Source organism: Bos grunniens, chromosome 25 (assembly GCF_055505025.1).
Source record: "Bos grunniens cultivar Pamir isolate PY7600 chromosome 25, Bosgru_T2T1.0, whole genome shotgun sequence".
Taxonomy (NCBI): Eukaryota; Metazoa; Chordata; class Mammalia; order Artiodactyla; family Bovidae; genus Bos; species Bos grunniens.
In genome coordinates, this window is record NC_141189.1 from 29,179,943 (window position 1) to 29,199,360 (window position 19,418).

At 47.6% G+C, this 19,418-nt stretch overlaps 1 protein-coding gene and 1 long non-coding RNA gene across 4 annotated transcripts; one reads left to right on the plus strand and one right to left on the minus strand.

The window, feature by feature from the left end:
- The first annotated feature begins 407 nt into the window (after positions 1-407).
- On the plus strand, positions 408-19,418 carry LOC147345372 (group 10 secretory phospholipase A2-like). 3 transcript variants are annotated; one of them, XR_015154686.1, is made up of 6 exons: positions 408-563; positions 4,683-4,833; positions 6,104-6,210; positions 17,773-17,934; positions 18,397-18,497; positions 19,042-19,418. XR_015154686.1 is itself a non-coding variant. In XM_086375664.1 (5 exons), exons 1-5 carry the CDS (start codon positions 476-478, stop codon positions 19,105-19,107), a joined length of 513 nt encoding a protein of 170 aa, XP_086231790.1. In that variant the 5' UTR covers positions 408-475; the 3' UTR covers positions 19,108-19,418. The 3 variants fall into 3 exon arrangements, 2 of the variants coding, with proteins under 2 accessions (XP_086231790.1, XP_086231791.1); XM_086375664.1 differs by lacking the exon at positions 17,773-17,934; XM_086375665.1 differs by lacking the exons at positions 17,773-17,934; positions 18,397-18,497.
- Positions 17,128-18,705, minus strand: LOC147345373 (uncharacterized). Its single transcript, XR_015154687.1, has 2 exons — positions 18,006-18,705; positions 17,128-17,905 (listed from the first exon to the last, which is right to left on the minus strand). It is a non-coding gene; the product is annotated as an uncharacterized LOC147345373 (long non-coding RNA).

Below are 19,418 nucleotides of genomic sequence, written 5' to 3' on the forward strand. Positions count from 1 at the left end.
TCCGACTGGCGGTGGGTAGTGGATTGCAGGGACAAGGGACAAGGACAGGGAGGCCAAGCTTTAGGGACATCTAAAGTTTTTAAGATCCTTCCAGTCCCTCCCTTTCCCCTACGTCTCCTCCCGTCGGACGCCCAGGTGAGCTCCGGGAAGGGAGGGGCTCGCAGGTAATGATAACAGCAACCGAGCACCTAGGGATTCCGCGACCCGACGCGCGCTGAACGCCTTTCGTCCGTAATTCTCCCCTAAGCCCGGGCCGGATTCTCCCTGGGGCCGGGCGCCCATCCGGTGACCAAGACGCAGAGGTCGCGATGGCGGGCCGGCACCTCCCCCGGCCCCTGTGGCTCCGCCCGGGCGCTCCGGAGACTGAGGCCGGGGGCGGGGTCGGGCGGAGCTGGGCGGGGCGTGGGGAGGGGGTTCGGCCCCGGCCGGGTGACTGCAGTGGCCCGCCAGACCGCTCCACACTTGCCTCCCGCCGATGGGTCCGATGGCTCCGCTGCCTTTGTGCCCGAAGGTAGGGCTGTTGCTGCTGCTGCTCCTGGGATCTGAACCCGGGCTCAGAGCAGGTGAGTGAAGGGACGAGCCCCCATCCGAGGACCCAGGGCTTCCTGGGACTCCTTCAGTCCTCCCCGGGATACCTGGAACCCTGCCTCCCCACCCACCTGCAAGAACCCCAACTCCCCAGCCCTTCCAGGGGACCCAGGAGCCCTACAGTCCCCAGCCCTCCTTCGTGCAGCCCACCTGCACATTGCTTCCCGGCTTCCTGGAAGTCCCGTGTGTCGCCCCCTCCCCACCTCCACCTCTTCCCCCAAAGCCCCTGCCTCATTCACCCCTTCCAGGGACCCTGAAACCTTCTCCAGGGGGGCTCTGTGTCCTCCCCAAACATCCCCTCTGTCACCCTCTCCAGTGATCAGATCTCCCCATCACCTGACTTGGGATCCTGTGAACCCACCCTTCTCTCCGCCTGTCCCTGGTCTGCAGTGGGACCACCAGGGAGACACCAGAGGTTGGAAGGAACAGGGGGAGAAGGGGCCTAACCCTACCTGAAGCCAGAGAAGGTGATGTCTCCTTCTCACCCACTCCTGGACATCACCCTTGGAGAGGTCCCCTTGGCAACCTCCCATTTACATGGATACCACAGGGAAATATGTGGTCCTCACAAGCTCAGAGACACACAGGCATAGAACACCACCAGCAAAATCTGCGTACACAGGTGTTGGGCTCACGGATGGCCTCACACACATGCTGCATGCATGCTCAGTCACTTCAGTCGTGTCCAACTCTTTGTGACCCCAAGGACTGTAGCCCGCCAGGCTCTTCTGTCCATGGGATTCTCCAGGCAAGAACACTGGAGTCAGTTGCCATGCCCTCCTCAGGCTCACACACAGACACAGGCAAAGACACACGAAGGGGAACATACACACACACACTCAGGGATACTGAGACAGCCCCATATGAGCATACACACAGACACACACACAGAATCACATGGGCACACACATGCACACACACACATGCACACACACACATGCACACACACACACATGCACACCCTCAGGCCCATAGGAAGCCTGGGCAGCCTTGGCACTCCCAGTAGAGGCTGTTGTGGGCAGACAGAGCAAACAGCCCCCAGAATGACCTGCCCCACCTAAGTTGGCATAGAGGGAGTGTTTGCCTTGGTTATAAACCCAGCGCTGGGCATCCACCCATGCTCGGGTTCTCCCTAAGGCTGAGCCCCGGACCCTGAGATGCCAGAGTCAGGGTCAAGTCAGGGTAGGGGGACCTCTGGGGACAGCTTTGGGGTATGAGTTTGGAATGGGGGTCTTTTCAGATGTGCTTTTTTTTTTTTTTTTTAAGTTTTTATTTATTTGTTTTTGGTGGATTCTTAAGTCCCCAGCCAGGGAATCAAACCATGCCCCCTGCAGTGAAAGCACAGAATCGAAACCTCTGGACCACGGGGAAGTCCCCAGATGTGCTTAGACTGGAAGTGTTCCATGGGGCTTGGTGGATCCAGGGGTCAAGGGACCTTTTCTGAAAGCCCACTCATGCCAGGGGATCTGGGGCTCCTAGGGCAGAGATCTGTCCAGGCTGGAGGGTCATTGCTGTGAGCAGAGAGTAGCACAGGGTGACAAGGTCCCTTGTGGTCACATGGCAAGGAGGCAGATTCTAGAAGGAGGTGATGAGTGAGCTAAGTGAGGATGGGGTCAGGGCATTTGTTATACAGGGTGTATGTGACAGTGTGATGGGAAGTTTAATTGGAGGAATAGGAAATGATGAGTGGGGTCCATGTGGGGTCCATGTTGAGAGAGGGTGCCAGAGGGGTAAGAGGATGGACTTCTGCAGGGCCTCTGGCTCAGTGAGGACCCTGAGCTTTACCTGGAGGGGGTTGGGAGCCTGGGGAGATTTCAGGCAGAGATGTGGGCACCTGGGCAAGTCCTGTGAGGGTGAGGGCTGGTCATCCAGAGAGGAGGGCAAAGCTTTTAACTCTAAACTTGTTGTTACATTTTGTTTCTATTTAGTTTATCTCTAATCCCCTAGATTGGAGAAGGCAATGGCACCCCACTCTGGTACTCTTGCCTGGAAAATCCCATGGATGGAGGAGCCTGGTGGGCTGCAGTCCATGGGGTCGCTAAGAGTCGGACATGACTGAGCGACTTCACTTTCACTTTTCACTTTCATGCATTGGAGAAGGAAATGGCAACCTACTCCAGTGTTCTTGCCTGGAGAATCCCAGGGACGGGGGAGCCTGGTGGGCTGCCGTCTATGGGGTCGCACAGAGTCAGACATGACTGAAGCAACTTAGCAGCAGCAGCAGCAGCAGCAACAATCCCCTAGATGAATATGCTCCTTTTTCCACTGAGAAAAAAGAAAATTGAGGGGACTCCCTGGCTTCCCAGTGATAAGAAAGACTCTGAGTTTCCACTGCAGTGGGTCTGGTTCAATCCCTGGTCAGTGAACTAAGATCCCACATGCTGTGCCTTGCGGCCAAACAAAACCAAAAAAAAAAAAAAGAAAGGAAAAAAACCAACCCAACAACAAAACAATTTGAATTTGAATTTTGACCTGGATTCTTCAAAGAAAAGTCAGCATGATAAAATCTTGTTCTAGATTTTACAAATGTGAAAGGGAATCCACAAATCTCTGGATTCTCAGTCCTGGAGCCATGGGTGGAGAGTGAGCTCCCAGGAGTCAGGCCGATATGGGAATAAGTTTCTGTTCAGCAATTCACCTGCTCTGGGACCTAGGATGGGTCCTTTTGCCTCTCCTAGCCTCAATCTCTCCATCTTTGAATGGGAAACTAGCAGCCCACAGGACAAAGAGATTGACAACAGATGTCGCCTGTAGATTGGGGAACACGGTGCCTCGTGCCAGGTGAAGTTCAAGTAATAGCTTCTCCGCGCTGTGGCTGATTGTGTGTGTGTGTTTTCTACTTGTTGACTGTGAGCAGCATGTGAGATCTTAGTTCCCTGACCAGTGATTGAACCCCTCCCCCTGCGCTGGAAGCACAGTGTCTTAGCCACTAGACCTCCCGGGAAGTCCCTGATTGTGGTTTTTGACCAAACACCAGAGTGGACTCTTGGACCTCACCAGAAGGAGGAGTGGCTCTGGGATTCTCTGATGCCCAGTCGCAGTGGGTTTGACCGCCCCTGACCGCAAGCAATGGAGTCCTTGATGCCCCTTACCTCTGTCACCCCAGGCCTCCCTCTCCTGCTGCTATTGGGTGAGGAGGAACCACTGGATTGGGAGTCAGAAGCGCGCCTCCCCGACCCCACCCCGTGACTGTAGGAGTCGTGCTTCCCATCTGAGCTTCCTCTTTCTCCCATGTGAGATGCAGGGGTTCCGGTCGCACCAACTGTGTTCTGCTATGGTCCACAGCAACATGAGGATCCAGAGAAATGGCTGGGATGGGGTCACAGGGCCTCCCTGTGTGGCAGGAATCTGTGCTCTGGCAGTGAAAATAAGAGGTGATGCAAAGAATCTGGAAGGCAGTGGTGAGGGGGTGGGGAAGGTCCCTGTAGAAGATGGCAGGGACCCTGTTTGGTTCATCTCTGATGTCCAGTGCCCAGGACGGGCAACTAGACAGACATTAGACGCACAACCCACAATCCGACTGTGTCTGAAGTTGACATTGGCAAAAGATTGAGAATGAGGGCATTCTAGGAAAAGGGACCAGCCAGTGCAAGGGCCTAGAGGTATGATTTTTTTTCAGAGGCCGTGGCTCTGTGACCTGTTTTCTCCTTCATGGCTGCCTTGAAGATATTGATAATAATAGTTAGAGCTCATTGTGTGCTGGTAATTTACATGCATGATCTCATTCCATTCTGGGGAGAGATGTCCCCTTATTCCCCTGTTTTAAGATGAGGAAACCAAGGCACAGAGAGGTTGAATGGTCCAAGGTCACACAGCTAGGAAGAAGGAGAGCAGGATTCAACCCTGAGATAGTCATCCAGAGGATGAGGTGGTTGGATAGCATCATCAACTCAATGGACATGAGTTTGAACAAGCTCCAGGAGACTGAAGGAAAAGGAAGCCTGGTGTGCTGCAGTCCACGTGGTCACAAAGAGTCGGACACAACTGAGCGACTGAACAAATCATCCAGACACTTTTCAGGCTAGTGCCTATCCCCAGGCCAGGCCAGCCCCCACCTGCAGCCTCTAACTCTTGTCCCCCTCCCCCACGCCCAGCTCCCCAGAGGTCACATGTGCACCGACGTGGGCTCATAGGACTGGCCGGGACTATTGACTGTGTTGGCCCTCGCCCTGCCTTGGTCTACGTGAAATACGGCTGCTTTTGTGGTCTGGGGGGCCATGGCCAGCCCCAGGATGCTATAGACTGGTGAGTGCATGCTGGGGGCATAAAGTCCCCACCCCCTGGGGTGCTTAAGGCTTATGAGGAAATACCCAAAACTGAGGTTGGGGTTTAGATACGAAGCCCCCAGAAAATGGTGCTCCTTGCAGGCAAAGGGTCTCCTGGGCAACATGCCCATGAGGCCAGACCTTGGTGCCAGCTGGCCCCCAGTCTGGCAGGGTGATTACTTTAGCTGAAAAAAAAGAAAATCATACATCACTGATCAGACTTATTATGCACCAGAACTGTCCTGAGAACCCCTTTGAGTTCTCACAACAACCCCATTTCAGAGATAAGGAAAGTGAGGCCCAGAGAGATCAACTTGTCTAGAGCCGCATACAGAGTGAGGGGTGGGGGCTGGGATTTGAGCCCAGGCGGCCTGGCTGGATTCACGCCCCTGATCACTGCCTTCTGCTGCTGGCTGAGAAGGGCCTGTTCTGTGCCAGGCTGTGGGCTTAGGCCTTGCCACGGGCTCCTCTCATTTGCCACCACAGCCATGGCCATCCGATGGTGATCCCTATTTTACAGACCGGGTCCCACAGACACTCATCCATTTCCAGAGTGGTCAGGGGGCAAAACGTTGATTGTCTCTTCCGGGTCTCAGAGGATATAGTTGTCACTGACAGGTCTCTATCCAGCCTCGTACGTCCAAGGCTCCTGCCACGGGCCCTGCCCTTCCTCCCACACTCTGGTTGTCTGGTTCCTGCACATCTTTCCAGATGTAGCCCCTCCAGGCATCACCCCCTCTTGGAAGTCTTCTCTGAAGCCTAGCTGGACCTGGCATCCCCTCTGGCTCCCAGAATCCCATCACTTGCATCCTAGGTTTTCTCGCCCATGCCCACTGCATCTGGAGACTTGTCTGCCTCCCCCATCCTGGGGTTGGGGGCTGGTGCTTGGGCTGAGACCTCAAGCAGGAAGAGTGGGCAGGAAGTTTTCCCAGGCAGAGGCAGACTGGGGGCAAAGTCAGGAGGCAGGGAAGGTATGGCTGGAAGGGACCAGCATGGCTGGAGCTGAGAGGCTCAGAGACTGAGGCAGGCAAGGGCCAGACTTGAGCATGGAGGAGAGATAGGGGTAGGCCAAGACACACTGGGGTCGGCGGAATTAATTCCCAGGACAGGGATTCTCAGGAACAAAGCCTGGACCAGAAGATGCTCTCCCCTGTGGGTCTTCATTCTCCTGAAGTTATGGCACAGGAGGATGGCCAAGGGACCATCCTTGCCCTCACTCAGCCCTTGGTCTGTCTGTCTGCTATCCACAGGTGCTGTCATGCGCACGACTGCTGCTATACACATGCCGAGAACTCCGGCTGCAATCCCAAGGTGCAGCCCTACTCCTGGAATTGTGTCAGTCAGAGTGTCAAGTGTGGTGAGTTCCCAACATGACACCCAGCAGCAGCCACTGGCTGGAACATAGAGGGGCTTCCCGCTGTAGGTAGGGCCATTCTCTCATCTGCCCCAGTCTCCACCATGCCCTATTGTCTCTCCGACATTGTGGCCAAGGGTCAATTACCATAGTTCATTTCTCCTGTGCTGTTGATTTTGTTAAGGAAAAGGAATTTTTCTGTCAAACCTAGGAAAACAGAAGGTAGGTCCAAAGGCTGAATGATTTGAGAAAAATGAGAGTGGTGAGCGAGCCCATTTACTTATCAGAATAAAGAGTATGCTTGTGTCTAATGGGTCCCCTTTGTGTTAGCACTGCTGGCCCCAGGGGATGTCTGAGTTTGCAGACCCTGGCCTGTGGCTGACAGCTTGGTCTGTGATTCAGATTCTGTGACGTCACCAAGCCCTGATCTCCTGGGGCCTCAGTTTCCTCACTGGTAAACTATGGGGTAGAAATCAAGCTGGCCTGTGGTGAGGATGAAGTGAGAGTGTCATGGCATTTCATGCCTAATAGATGTCCTTAATGGTCTGTTCAAGAAATGACCCAACACAGAACCTCCGATGAGCAAGACCAGGCACAATTTTATGGAGCCCAGGATTTAGGGAAGGACATGAACACAGTTCTGAGTAACCCTGAACGCCCTCAAGAGAAAGTGATTTCTCTTTCAATTTTCTTTTAATCCTTCCAATTTTGTGAAGTTAGAGTCAGTTTTAATTTAGCTAAAACATCTGTGGGACCCTCCCTGAACCTTTTGAACAGAGAGAGGAGATTTCTGGCTTATAACATTATTCAAAAACAGTTCTATTCTTAAATTTAATTCTGGCTTTAAAAAATCCTTCATATCTATCCATCTGTCATCTATCTGTCTGTTACTTCTCTTTAACCACAAGCAGCATGTATTTAATGAGGATAATTGTAACATAACCTGATACCACTGTACATTTTACATGACTGGCTACCTGTAAAGCTGAAAGAAAAATAAACCTGTGGTTAAAAATATTTTGCACCTCAGGGCAATCTTACTGGTTTTCAAAACGAACCAGTAAGAAAAGGAATGAAGTATTTGTTTTTAGGATTATCTTCTGATGGATGGTGTTTTCCATTTACAGTTTCTGTTCACACAAATTTAAAAAGCCAGATCAAGGGAAGAAACAGGATGTGAATAATTGTACAGGCACGATGTAGATAAGACTGGGATTTGGGCAGTGAGACTCCAAGTTATCTGAGGAGCTAGAAATGAAACAGACAACAGACTCCATAACTTTTTTTTTCTTTTTACTTTTAGCTGAGCATAACTTAAAATTAGCCATTTTAAAGTGTACCTTTCAGTGATATGTAATGCATTCACAACGTCCTCCAACCATAACTTCGATTTCCAAAACGTCTTCTTTTTAATTTATTCTTGGATGCGTGGGGTCTTCTCTGACGTGCGCGCTTTCTCTAGTTACGGCAAGTGGGGGCTACTCTCCAGCTGTGCACAGGCTTCTCCTTGCGGTGGGTTTTCCTGTTGTGAAGCAGGGCTCTAGGCCGTGTGGGCTCAGTAGTTGTTTGACTCAGGCTTTGTAGCTCCATGACATGTGGCATCTTCCTGGACCAGTAATGTGTCCCCTGCAATTGGCAGGCAGATTGTTAACCATTGGACCACCAGGGGTTCCTAAAACATTTTCATCAACATCCCCCCAAAATCACGTACCTGTCATGTGCTCAGCTTCTATTCCTCCTCCTTCCAGCATCTGGCAACCACCAATTTGCTTTCAATCTCTATGGATTTACCTATTCTAGGTATTTCCTATAAATGATGTCATACAATAAGCCTTTTGTGTCTGACTTCTTTCACTTAGCCTCATGTTTTCAAGGTTCATTCATGTTGTAGCATGTATCTGAACTTCATTCCTTTTTATGACTGAATAATATTCCATTGTAGGTATATAATACATTTTGTTTATCCCTTCATTCATTGTAGGACATTGTATTGTTTCTGAAACCGTTTACCTCAGATTGGGACTTGAACCCACATGAAGTGAAGTGAAGTGAAAGTTGCTCAGTTGTGTCCAACTCTTTGCAACTCCATGGACAGTCCATAGAGTTCTCCAGGCCAGAATACTGGAGTGGGTAGCCATTCCCTTCTCCAGGGGATCTTCCTAATCCAGGAATCGAACCCAGGTCTCCCACATTGCAGGAAAATTCTTTACCAGCTGAGCCACAAGGGAAGCCCAAGAATACTGGAGTGGGTGGCCTTATCCCTTCTCTAGGGGATCTTCCCGACCCAGGAATCAATCCAGGGTCTCCTGCATTGCAGGCAGATTCTTTACCAACTGAGCTCACATGGCTGGGACTCAAACCCAGCCAAAACCCATGGTACCTGGTTTCAGGACCTAATGAAGCTCAGGCTCTTGATGTCTCATCGTAGAAAGAACTCAGTGAGAGACAAAGTGATTGGTGAGAAGTGGATTTATTCAGATTCAGAGAGAAGCACACTCCATAGAGTGTGGGCCATCACAGAGGGTGAGTGTGGCCCACAGAATGTGATGTGGTTGGTTTTTATAGGCTGGGTAATTTCACATGCTAATGAGTGGGAGGATTATTCCAACTATTTTTGGGAAGAGGTGGAGAGTTCCAGGATTTGGTCCACTGCCCACTCCTTGGTCTTTTGACAGTGCCTTGGAACTCTGATGGCACCTCTGGGTGTCATGTGTCATGACACTTGCTGATTGAGGATCAAGGTCTAGTGTTGTCTGCCATCTTGGCCCATTTGATTCTAATTGGTTTATGTTGTGTCCTTGGGTTATGTCATTCTTTCACAAGTTGTGCCCTGCCCCTTTTCTTCCTGTTGCATTCCCACCTTTTAACTACTGGGAATAGTACTGCTGTGAACATTTGTGAACAAATATTTATTTGAATACATGTCTTCATTTCTTTGCGGGCATATACATAGGAGTGGAATTGTTGCATCGTCTGGTAATTCCATTTTACTTTTTGAGGAACCCTTCCCTGGTGGCTCAGATGGTAAAGAATCTGCCTGCAATGCAGGAGATCTGGGTTTGATCCTTTGGTCAGGAAGATTCACTGGAGAAGACAATGGCTATCCACTCCAATATTCTTGCCTGGAGAATCCCATGGACAGAGGAGCCTGGTGAGCTATCGTCCATAGGGTCACAAAGATTCAGACATGAGTGAGTGACTAACACTTCCACACCAATTTTCGCTATAGGAGCTGCACTGTTTTACATTCTTATCAATGTATAGGGTATTTCTCCACAGCCTTGCCAACATTTGCTATTTTTATTTATTATTTAGTGGAGATAATTAGTGTATCTCTTTGTGATTTTGACTTGCCTTTTTCTCATGAGTAATGATGTTGAACATTTTTTCATGTGCTGGTTGGTCATTTTTCCACCCTCTTTGGAAAAATGTCTATTCAAGTCTTCTGCTCATTGAGTAGCTTGTCCTATTGTTGTTGAATTGTGAGAGTTTCTTATTCTGGATACTGGACTCTATCATATATGTGATTTGCAAAAGATTTCCTATCATTCTGTTGCCTTTTTATTTTCTTGATAATGTCTTTGGTATACAAAAGTTTTAATTTTGATAAAGCCCAATTTATCAATTTTGTCTTTTTTATTTTGGGGCTGAACTCATCTCCGTTATGGCAAGTGGACTTCTCCAGCTGTGGTGCATGGGCTCCGGAATGCCCAGGCTCAGTAGTTGTGGCGTTAGGGCTCCAGAGCGCGTGGTCTCTTTAGTTGGGGTGTGCAGGCTTAGTTGCTCTGCAGCATGTAGGATCTTAGTTCTCCAGTCAGGGATCACGCTCACCTCCCTGCTTTGGAAGGCAGATTCTTAACCACACACCACTAGGGAAGTCCCAATTTTGTCTTTTGTTGATTGCGTTTCTGGTATCCTATCTAAGAATTTGTCACCAGATCCAAGGTCATGAAGATTTACCCCTATATTCTTCAAACAGTTTTATAGTTTGAACTCTTTGATTTTTTAACATTTTATTGAAGTATTATTGATTTACAATGTTGTGTTAATTTCTGCTGAACAGTGAAGTGACTCAGTTATATATTCTTTTTCACTGAACTCTTAACTTTAGGTCATTGATCTACTTTGAGTTGGTTTTTGTCAATGGTGGGTGGTAGGAGTCCACGTTTATTCTTTGGCATATGGATATTCAGTTGTTCCAGAACCATTTGGTGAAGAGACTCTTTTGTCCCTGTTAAATTGTCTTGGTACTTTTGTTGAAAATCACTTGGCCCTTAGATTGGTGTCATCTCTGAGCCTGTTTTCTTACCTGGAAGATGGATGTTGCAAAGATGAAAAAGAAAGAGTTTATCATGTGATATCCAGATTGGATGGAGGTTGCTACTTTCTCCCCTCCTCTCTCCTCCATCCCTCACCCTTATCTGAACTTCTCTCTGATCCCCACTGCCTCCACCTCAGAGAACTGAAGGTCTGGTGTGATTTTTCACTGAAACCCCAGCTTCTACAGACTTGGTCTGCTCTAGAGGCAAGGAGGCTATACTAAGGGTTACATAGAAGGATATTCTTAGATATGCACAGATTCTTAGCCATGTCTTCTTAGTCTACATTAAGAGTTGACACAGAGCAAAGCTGAATTAATATGGAGACATTAATATGGAGTCCTTAATTCAGTCAATCAAGGACTGAAAATGTCCCAGACATCATCTCATCCAACCATCTCACTTAGAGCTGCAGGGAAATGAAGCCCAGGGAAAGAAGTGACTTGCTTAACCTGGTGATGATAAGCCCACTTCTGGGCGTATTCTCTGTCCCCACACTGCCCCCTTCCATTGTGAGTGGAGAGGAGAAGTGGACCTCGAGTGGAAAATATGTTAAAGACCTTTCTCTTCTCCCTTCAACCTGCATGTTCTGCTGCCCCTAACCATGTGAAAGGGCTTCCCAGGTGGCACAAATGGTAAAGAACCTGCCTCCGATGCAGGAGATGCAAGAGACGTGGGATCGATCCCTCGGTGGGGAAGATCCCCTGGAGAAGGGAATGGCAACCCACTCCAGTATTCTTGCCTGGAGAATCCCATGGACAGAGGAGCCTAGTGGGCTACAGTCCATGGAGTCACAAAGAGTCAGATACAACTGAGCGTGCGCACGCGCACACACACACACACACATCTAAAAATGATATTTGTGAAATACTTATTAGTGTGTCAGCTAGTGGGGCTGTGCCTATTTACAGAACTGCTTTCCCTGAACCGAATGAAGAGAACCAAAATATCTATTATGCATTTTTTTGGCTAAAAATATTCTCTTATTCTGTTTGGAGATATTCTGAACTTAGCTGTTTGCTTAATTACAGGTGTGGCCCATTTTCCATTTATGGGCTTGACAAATATATTTTTTTAAAATGTTAAGCATATAATAATATTTACCAGCAGGCCTTTATTTTAAACTTAACCCTTGGGAGCTAGGTTTCCTTTTCAGTTTTTTATTATTCTTGAATAACATGAATCTGTTGGGCTTCTGAGGCCATAGAATAGTGAGACCAAGCCTTATTTTCCAAAGGATTTTCTTGCTCAGGGAGAAGTGGGGAGCATAGTGGAGGGACAGACATTGGGTCAGGAGATGCTGGGCTGGAATCCTGGTACACTGTTTCCCAGATCTGTAGCCTTGGACAAGTTACTGAATCCCTCAAGCCTCACTTTCCTTTTCTGTAAAATGGGAATAATAAAACTCTGGTGCTGGGTTTGTACAAGAATTGGAAATGATGTATGTTTTTTCTATATTCTCCCAACAACCATTATTGAGAAACTATTCTGTGTCAGACTCCCTGATGGGCAAAACAGAGGAGCAAGGCTCTGTGGTCGGAAAAGAGAGCAGGAAATAGTGTCCATACCAATTGCTTTTATAAGCGCTTGTGGGAAAAGAAATCAATGAGGTACTATGCATGAAAATGAAAAATGAAAGTGTCAGTTGCTCAGTCATGTCCGACTCTGCGACCTCATGGACTACAGCCTGCCAGGCTCCTCTGTCCATGGAACTCTCCAGATAAGAATACTGGAATGGGTAGCCATTCCCTTCTCCAGGGGATCTTCCACTCTGGTTGCTGCAAGGAATATAGCTGGAGGGAACAAGGGTGGCAAATAGGTCCCCCTGTGAGGCTGTTGCAGGGATCTGGGTGAGAAGTGCCTTGGACAGACGACACCAGTGGAGGTAGTGGAAGGTGGAGCCGGGGGACTCCCATGGACGGGGGAGGGAAGCGGAAATGGCTGGAGTGTTTGTGCCGGTCCCCCTGTCCTTAGACAGCTGTCCTTTGGCCAACTCTGCAGGAACAGTGCAACCTTGGAGCTTCAGTGGCTCTTTCCTCAGAAGTCCCTAGCCCACCAGGTCACGTTCCAAGGGTGTGGCCCGTGGAAATTTTACTGGTAACAGTGCTGGCTCTGGTACCAGCTGGTTCATTTACCAATTTTTACGTATTAGTTTTATCTATCTTTCCATCTGTCCATCCATCTGTCTGTCCATCCATGCACATGCCTTTTCTGATTCAAACTTAATCCATGTTTGTTGTGGAAAATCAAAATATCCCAGAATCATTGTAATGTAGGAAGTTAGGCTTCATCCACCAGTGTTAACTAGCTTCTGTTGCTTGGCATGTTGTTTTCCTCCAGATTTATGCATGTGTAAACAGACAAACAAGAACAAATATCAGGACTTCCCTGGTGGTCCAGTGGTTAAGAATCTGCTTGCCAATGCAGAGGATGCAGGTTCGATCCCTGGTCCGGGAAGATCCAATATGCCCTGGAGCAGCTAAACCCGGGTGCCACAACTATGGAGCCTGTGCTCTAGAGCCCGAGAGTCGCCACAGAGGCACCGCGCTGAGAAGCCTGCACGCTGCAACTCGAGAGTAGCCCTGCTCGTCACAACCAAAATCCACTCACAGCAACGAAGACCCCGCCAGCCAAAAATACATAAAATAAATAATTTTTTTTAAAAAAAGAACAAAAATCAGATCACATTATGTACATCATGGTTTTTTTTTTTTTTTCCACTTAATATTGTGTCTTGGACATCTTGGAACATCTAGGTTGGCCTCATTCTTAAATATATATTTATTTTATGTATTTATTTTTGGCTGTGGTGGATCTTTGTTACTGCATGGGCTTTCTCTAGTTGCGGTGTGGAGGCTTCTCACTGCCGTGCCTTCTTTTATTGTGGACCATGGGCTCTAGGGTGCGTGGGCTCGGTAGCGGTTGCTCTTGGGCTCTAGAGCTCAGGCTCAATAGTTGTGGCTCATGGGCTTAGTTGCTGCATGGCTTGTGGGATCTTCTCAGACCAGGGATCAAACCCATGTTTCCTGCATTGGCAGATGGAGTCTCTACCACTGAGCCACCAGAGAAGCCCCAGCCTCATTCTTTTAAAGTCTGACAATCACCTGTGGCAGAGTGTCTCCATCTTGACACTATGGACATTTGAGGCTGGATCTCTGGTGTGGGAGCCATCCTGGGCATTGCAGATGTTTAGTAACATCCCTGGTCTCTACCAACCAGATGCCAGTAGCAAACCCCCTACCCTCTGCATGGAACAGCCAAAGATGTCTCTAGACACTACCCCAAGCCCCGTGGGGGACACAACAGCCCGCAGCTGAGAATGGCCAGTCTGTGGCACCAATGTACTTCATTTTGCAGAGACTGTGGTTGTTCATAAGGCTTTGTGCACCTGTGAGAGGCCTTTGCAACATGGAGTCTTAGAATTGTAGGGTCAGATGGTGTATTTGAGGCACCCTTAGCATAATGGACTTCCCTTGTAGCTCAGTCAGTAAAGAATCTGCCTGCAGTGCAGGAGACCCAGGTTCAATCCCTGGGTTGGGAAGATCTCCTAGAGAAGGAAATGGCAACCCACTCCAGTATCCTTGCCTGGAAAATCTCATGGACACAGGAGCCTGGTGGGCTGCAGTCCATGGGGTCTCAAACAGTTGGGCATGACTGAGCGACTAACTACTTACTTACTAGAATTTATATGTAGAAAGGGCTGGCGGGCAGCCTGAAAGGGAGATTGGAGGACTTGTCCTGAAGGAGTATTTACTCTGCAAGGGCATTTAAACAATGTAAATTGTATTTATTGTAGAAGCTGGGGAGGTGCTAAAGGGAGGCCTGGTGAAGATTAGGGAGGAGGAGGGCCATCAAAGACCCCACAAGCCACCTCCTTTCATCACTGAGTGGTATAGATATTTTAAGTCTAATAAGTAATGTAAACTAAATTCAAAATAGCGGCTGCTCACATTTGGTTAATTGAGATCACTTTTCCACAATGAAAGCACTGTATGGCTCAAAGTAGAAAAGTTTCAAATTATAACTTTTCCCACAAAAGGTTTGTGGGAAATAAAACTCCTATTGACACTACCCAGACCTCCATTTGATTAATTTTCTGGTGCTGTTCTTGTTTTGTCTTTGAGTGCATAATACATAAAAAAATATAGCAGTGTGTTTTGTACCCCTTAAGTTTTCTTAAATATAAGTTGCTTCCCATGTCATTAATGGCAAAAACCATCACAATATTGTAAAGTAATTACCCTCCAATTAAAATACATTGAGTAATTTAAAAAAGCTCTATTAAAAGAATAGATTGTTGTTGTTCAGTCACCAAGTCATGTCTGACTCTCTGCAACCCCAGTGAATTGCAGCACGCCAGGGTTCCCGTCCTTCACTATCTCCCGGAGTTTCCTAAAACTCATGTCCATTGAGTCAGTGATGCCATCCAACCATCTCATCCTCTGTCGTCCGCTTCTCCTCCCGCCTTCAAGGGTTCGACTCCTTGTCAGAAAACTAGATTCCACATGTCGCAACTAAGACCAGGTGCAGGCAGATTTATTGATTGATTTAAAAATCCTGTCTTAAAACTTAGATTTGTAAGGGCAGATGAGTCCCCTGAGTTGACACCCTATTCCCTTCTGGCAGACAAGCCAGGAGGCCTGGGATCAGGCAGAGCTGAACTGGGGATCAGTCCCTATACCTCTTCTCTGGATTTTTCTTCTGTAAGGTTGGGGTGCTGATGCCAAAAGCTCAGCTTCTCTGTACACGGGTGCTGAATCAAATCTTGGAGGCAGAATTTTGGGCAAAGTAGAAAAGGATAGGTTTTTTGCTTTGTCAGGCAAAGCGGGGGACAGAGCAGGCTTATGCCCTCAAAACCCACTTGGGAAGACAGTGAGAAGTTTTATAGTAATTGTCCAAAGAGGGAGTGATCAGCTCGAGGATGTTCTTCTGGTGGGTTGGTGGTGGGGTAACTGGGAGTCAACATCATCAACCTTCAAGTCCAACTAGCCTGAGGCCTATGCGCTTATGGGCAGCATACTACTGGTAACTTCTCCCACCTGGAAGCCTTTCAGTATCTGCAAAATATCCCAAAGACATTCTTGTGTGGATCTGTTGGTAGGAAAACAGGACCTTGCCCCAAGGCTGCTCTTGACTGTTTCTCCCTGGTCTCCCATCCTTTCCCTTCCCTAGTTAACAACTGCTTGACTCTGCCTCCAAGTACTGCATTTCGGACTCTTTTGTTGACCATGATGGCTACTCCATTTCTTCTAAGGGATTCCTGCCCGCAGTAGTAGATATAATGGTCATCTGAGTTAAATTCACCCATTCCAGTCCATTTTAGTTCGCGGATTCCTAGAATGTCAACTGTGAAGAAAGCTGAGTGCCGAAGAATTGATGCTTTTGAACTGTGGTGTTGGAGAAGACTCTTGAGAGTCCCTTGGACTGCAAGGAGATCCAATCAGTCCATTCTAAAGGAGATCAGCCCTGGGTGTTCTTTGGAAGGACTGATGCTAAAGCTGAAACTCCAGTACTTTGGCCACCTCATGCGAAGAGTTGACTCATTGGAAAAGACTCTGATGCTGGGAGGGATCGGGGGCAGGAGGAGAAGGGGATGACAGAGGATGAGATGGCTGGGTGGCATCACTGACTCGATGGATGTGAGTCTGAGTGAACTCCGGAAGTTGGTGATGGACAGGGAGGCCTGGCGTGCTGCGATTCATGGGGTCGCAAAGAGTCGGACACGACTGAGCGACTGAACTGAACTGAACTGACTCTGCCTATTGGAACTCAGGGAAGGAGTTGGAGGAACTCATGGAGAAATCATGGAGGCTGAAGGAAGGCTGTTTCCTATAATCAAAGAAGTGAGGGGCACAAAGGCCTTGTGCCCAGGAGCCCCAGAGGGCCCTGCACACCCCTAGTGCCAGTGGCCCTGCCCTGAGAGGACTGGGTGAGATGGGGACCACAGAGCCAGCCCTTCACGTAACTGCACAGTTAACTCAGGCTTCCATCATCTCGACTTTTTCTGTTACCATTTACTGAATTATAACCAAGGCAATTTTTTGTTCTGTATTTTAAAATTTTGTTTTGCTTTTTTGGCCATGCAGCATGGCTTGGGATATTAGTCTCCTGACCAGGGATCCAGTCTATGCCCATGGCAGTGAGTTTGGAGTCCTAACCCCTGGGCCGCCAGCGAATCCCCAAGGCAGGGTGTTTAAACACAGCCTCTTGGAGTTGGAGGTGTTTGTGTTTTGCCTTCTCTCTCAATAGTTTCCCAGAGTGTGAGAAGCTTAATAAATGAATTTAAGTGAGAAGAATTTTCCCTTTCAGTCCTTTGTTAATTTCTCCAGTTAGGCAAGGAGGAAGTATCGCTTGCATGATGGTCTGACTGCTAGAGAGGGTAAACCTCTCTTACACTAATCTTCCTTTTTTAAAACTAAGACACTCCATTCTAGGGGCTCATAGCCTTCAGGTGGGTAACAGCATTTAACTAGACTCTGATATTAGAACTTTATCTTCACTGGCTTTTTTTCTTAATCAGTTTTATATATTTGTGGTATAAGATTTTGGTTTTCCATTTATGTCAGTGACGATTTATTTAATGCAATTTAATACTATTTAATATAATTAAATCATAATTTATTTAATAATTGACTATTAAAAATAAAGGGGATTTAAAGATATCCCTGGTGGCTCAGTGGTAAAGAATCTGCCTGCAATGCAAGAGACATGAATATGATTACCTTGGTTGGGAAGATCCCTTGGAGAAGAAAATGGCAACTCACTCCAGTATTCTTGCATGGAAAATCTCATGGATAGAGGAGCCTGGTGGGCTACAGTCCATGGGATCACAAAAGGGTCAGACAAGACTGAGTGAGCGAGCACACATAAAGCTATCATCTTGAGGCTGCCACGAGCCTGAGTTTGGGAAACCCTGTGTGCAGTCATGCTGATAAACACCTTTAATCAGCTCAGCTCATTACAGGGTCAGAAGGTCTCAGGCCCCCTGCCTCCTGCTTGACATCCCCCGACCCTGCCCCTGTTCATCAGGCCAGGTGCTGCCAAGCTCTCTGAGTGTTGCCCTGAGACAGAAGCTGAATTTTCTGACTCTCATGCTTCATCTTGCTAGGATCTCTAAGGAACCTGTGCATTTTAAGAGGAGATCTTTAAGATTAGCTGGCAGTTTAAGGAGGTCAGCTACAGCTCATAAGCACCTGCTGTATGCCCTACATTTTGCTGACTTCGTCTCTTTTCATTCTCCCAACAGCCCTTAGAAGTAGGTACTTTTAGTATCCTCGTGTGGACCCTGTGGAAGCTGCCTGGGAAGGATGAAGTGATGTGTCCAAAGGAACTATATCCATGGCTGAGCTGCCTACCTCCAAGCTCATGCTTTACTGTGCCTGTGGAAGAAATTTGGAAGGATTTAATAGTGGGTGTCCCCTGCCCTCCCCCAACACCGCTCACCTCCACCGCCCATTTTGTGAATAAATAAAAACTCACAGTCAAAGGCAGGTGACGTATCCAGAGCTGTTATATCTTCTAGATTAATAGATACAACTTGAAGATCACAAAATCTTTCGAACCCAAAGGAATGATTCTGTAGCAGCAAAATTCCCAAGGTAGAGGGAGATTTATCTTTGGGTGGCAGCCTTTGCATCTCTGTATAAAATAGGCCCAAGATGGAAGGAAGAGATGGAATATACAATTGTTACCTAAAACAAGCTGTTTTTTAATATGGTTATCATGTCATCTGCATATAATGACAATTTTACCTCTTCTCTTCCAATTTGGATACCCTTTATTTCTTTTTCTTATCTGATTGCTATGGCTAGGACTTCTACTACTATGCTGAATAGGAATGGCGAAAATGGGTATCCTTGTCTTGTTCCAGATTTCAGTGGGAAGTCGTTCAGCTTTTCACCACTATTATGTTGGCTATGGGAACAAGCTGTTTTCTTGAAGGAGCATCTGAAAGAGACTTGGAGAGAAAAGGTAGGGAAGTGCAGGTGGAACCAACATTGTTGGTGTGCATGCCTAGGGCCAAGCCCCTGCCTGGCACTTTATATATGCTTTCTTACCCAGGCTTCATAATAAACCTGCAAAGTGGATAGTGCCCCTTTTTAAATGAGGACTTCGCTCAGAAAGTTCATAGTAAGATCACACAGAGCAGGGCTCAAAAAAAAAAAAAAAAAAAAAAAAAGCCTGGATTCCCAGGCACCTACTGCTTGTCTAACTGGATCCTCAAATGCAATAGTGTAATACTGTTACAGAAGAGAAGCTTTATAAAAGGGCGTACGGACTTTGGACTTTTCCTCTGAAAATATTACCCTGGTAACTTCGTTTTCTGTAAAATGGACTGAATATCACTTTCCTTGGGAGTTGTCATGATGAGGGAGATCACTGTGGTGAACTGTCAAAGTGTTACCCGGATGCAGTTTATGACCTTTCCTGTTTCCTGCTTTACTAGCTTCCCTTGTGTTTATCTTCAGGTCTGTGCAAATCCCTGTTCTAACCTCAGTTTCTCCACTTCTTCCAGAACCAACGGAGGACAAATGCCAAGAACTCATATGCAAGTGTGACCAGGAGTTTGCTCACTGCTTAGCCCGAGCAGAGTACAACATTAAGTACCTCTTCTATCCCCATTTCTTGTGTGGGAACTACTCACCCGAGTGTGACTGACTAGCCTGACTTGAAACGTTTTGGCACAAGGGAATAAAACTCCTTTTTGCTCGTCAACAGCCTCATTCAGTTCTTTGCAGAAGGGAGCTGAGGCCAAGTGTCAAAGCGGCAACCCTGGTGTTTGCTTTCTCTCCTGTCCCGGAACTTGGGCTAGAGCCAGTTTGGTTTCCAGTTTGATTAATGTCAAAAGTCCCATGCCTGTTGAATAAAACCACAACTGTGCTTCTGACTGTA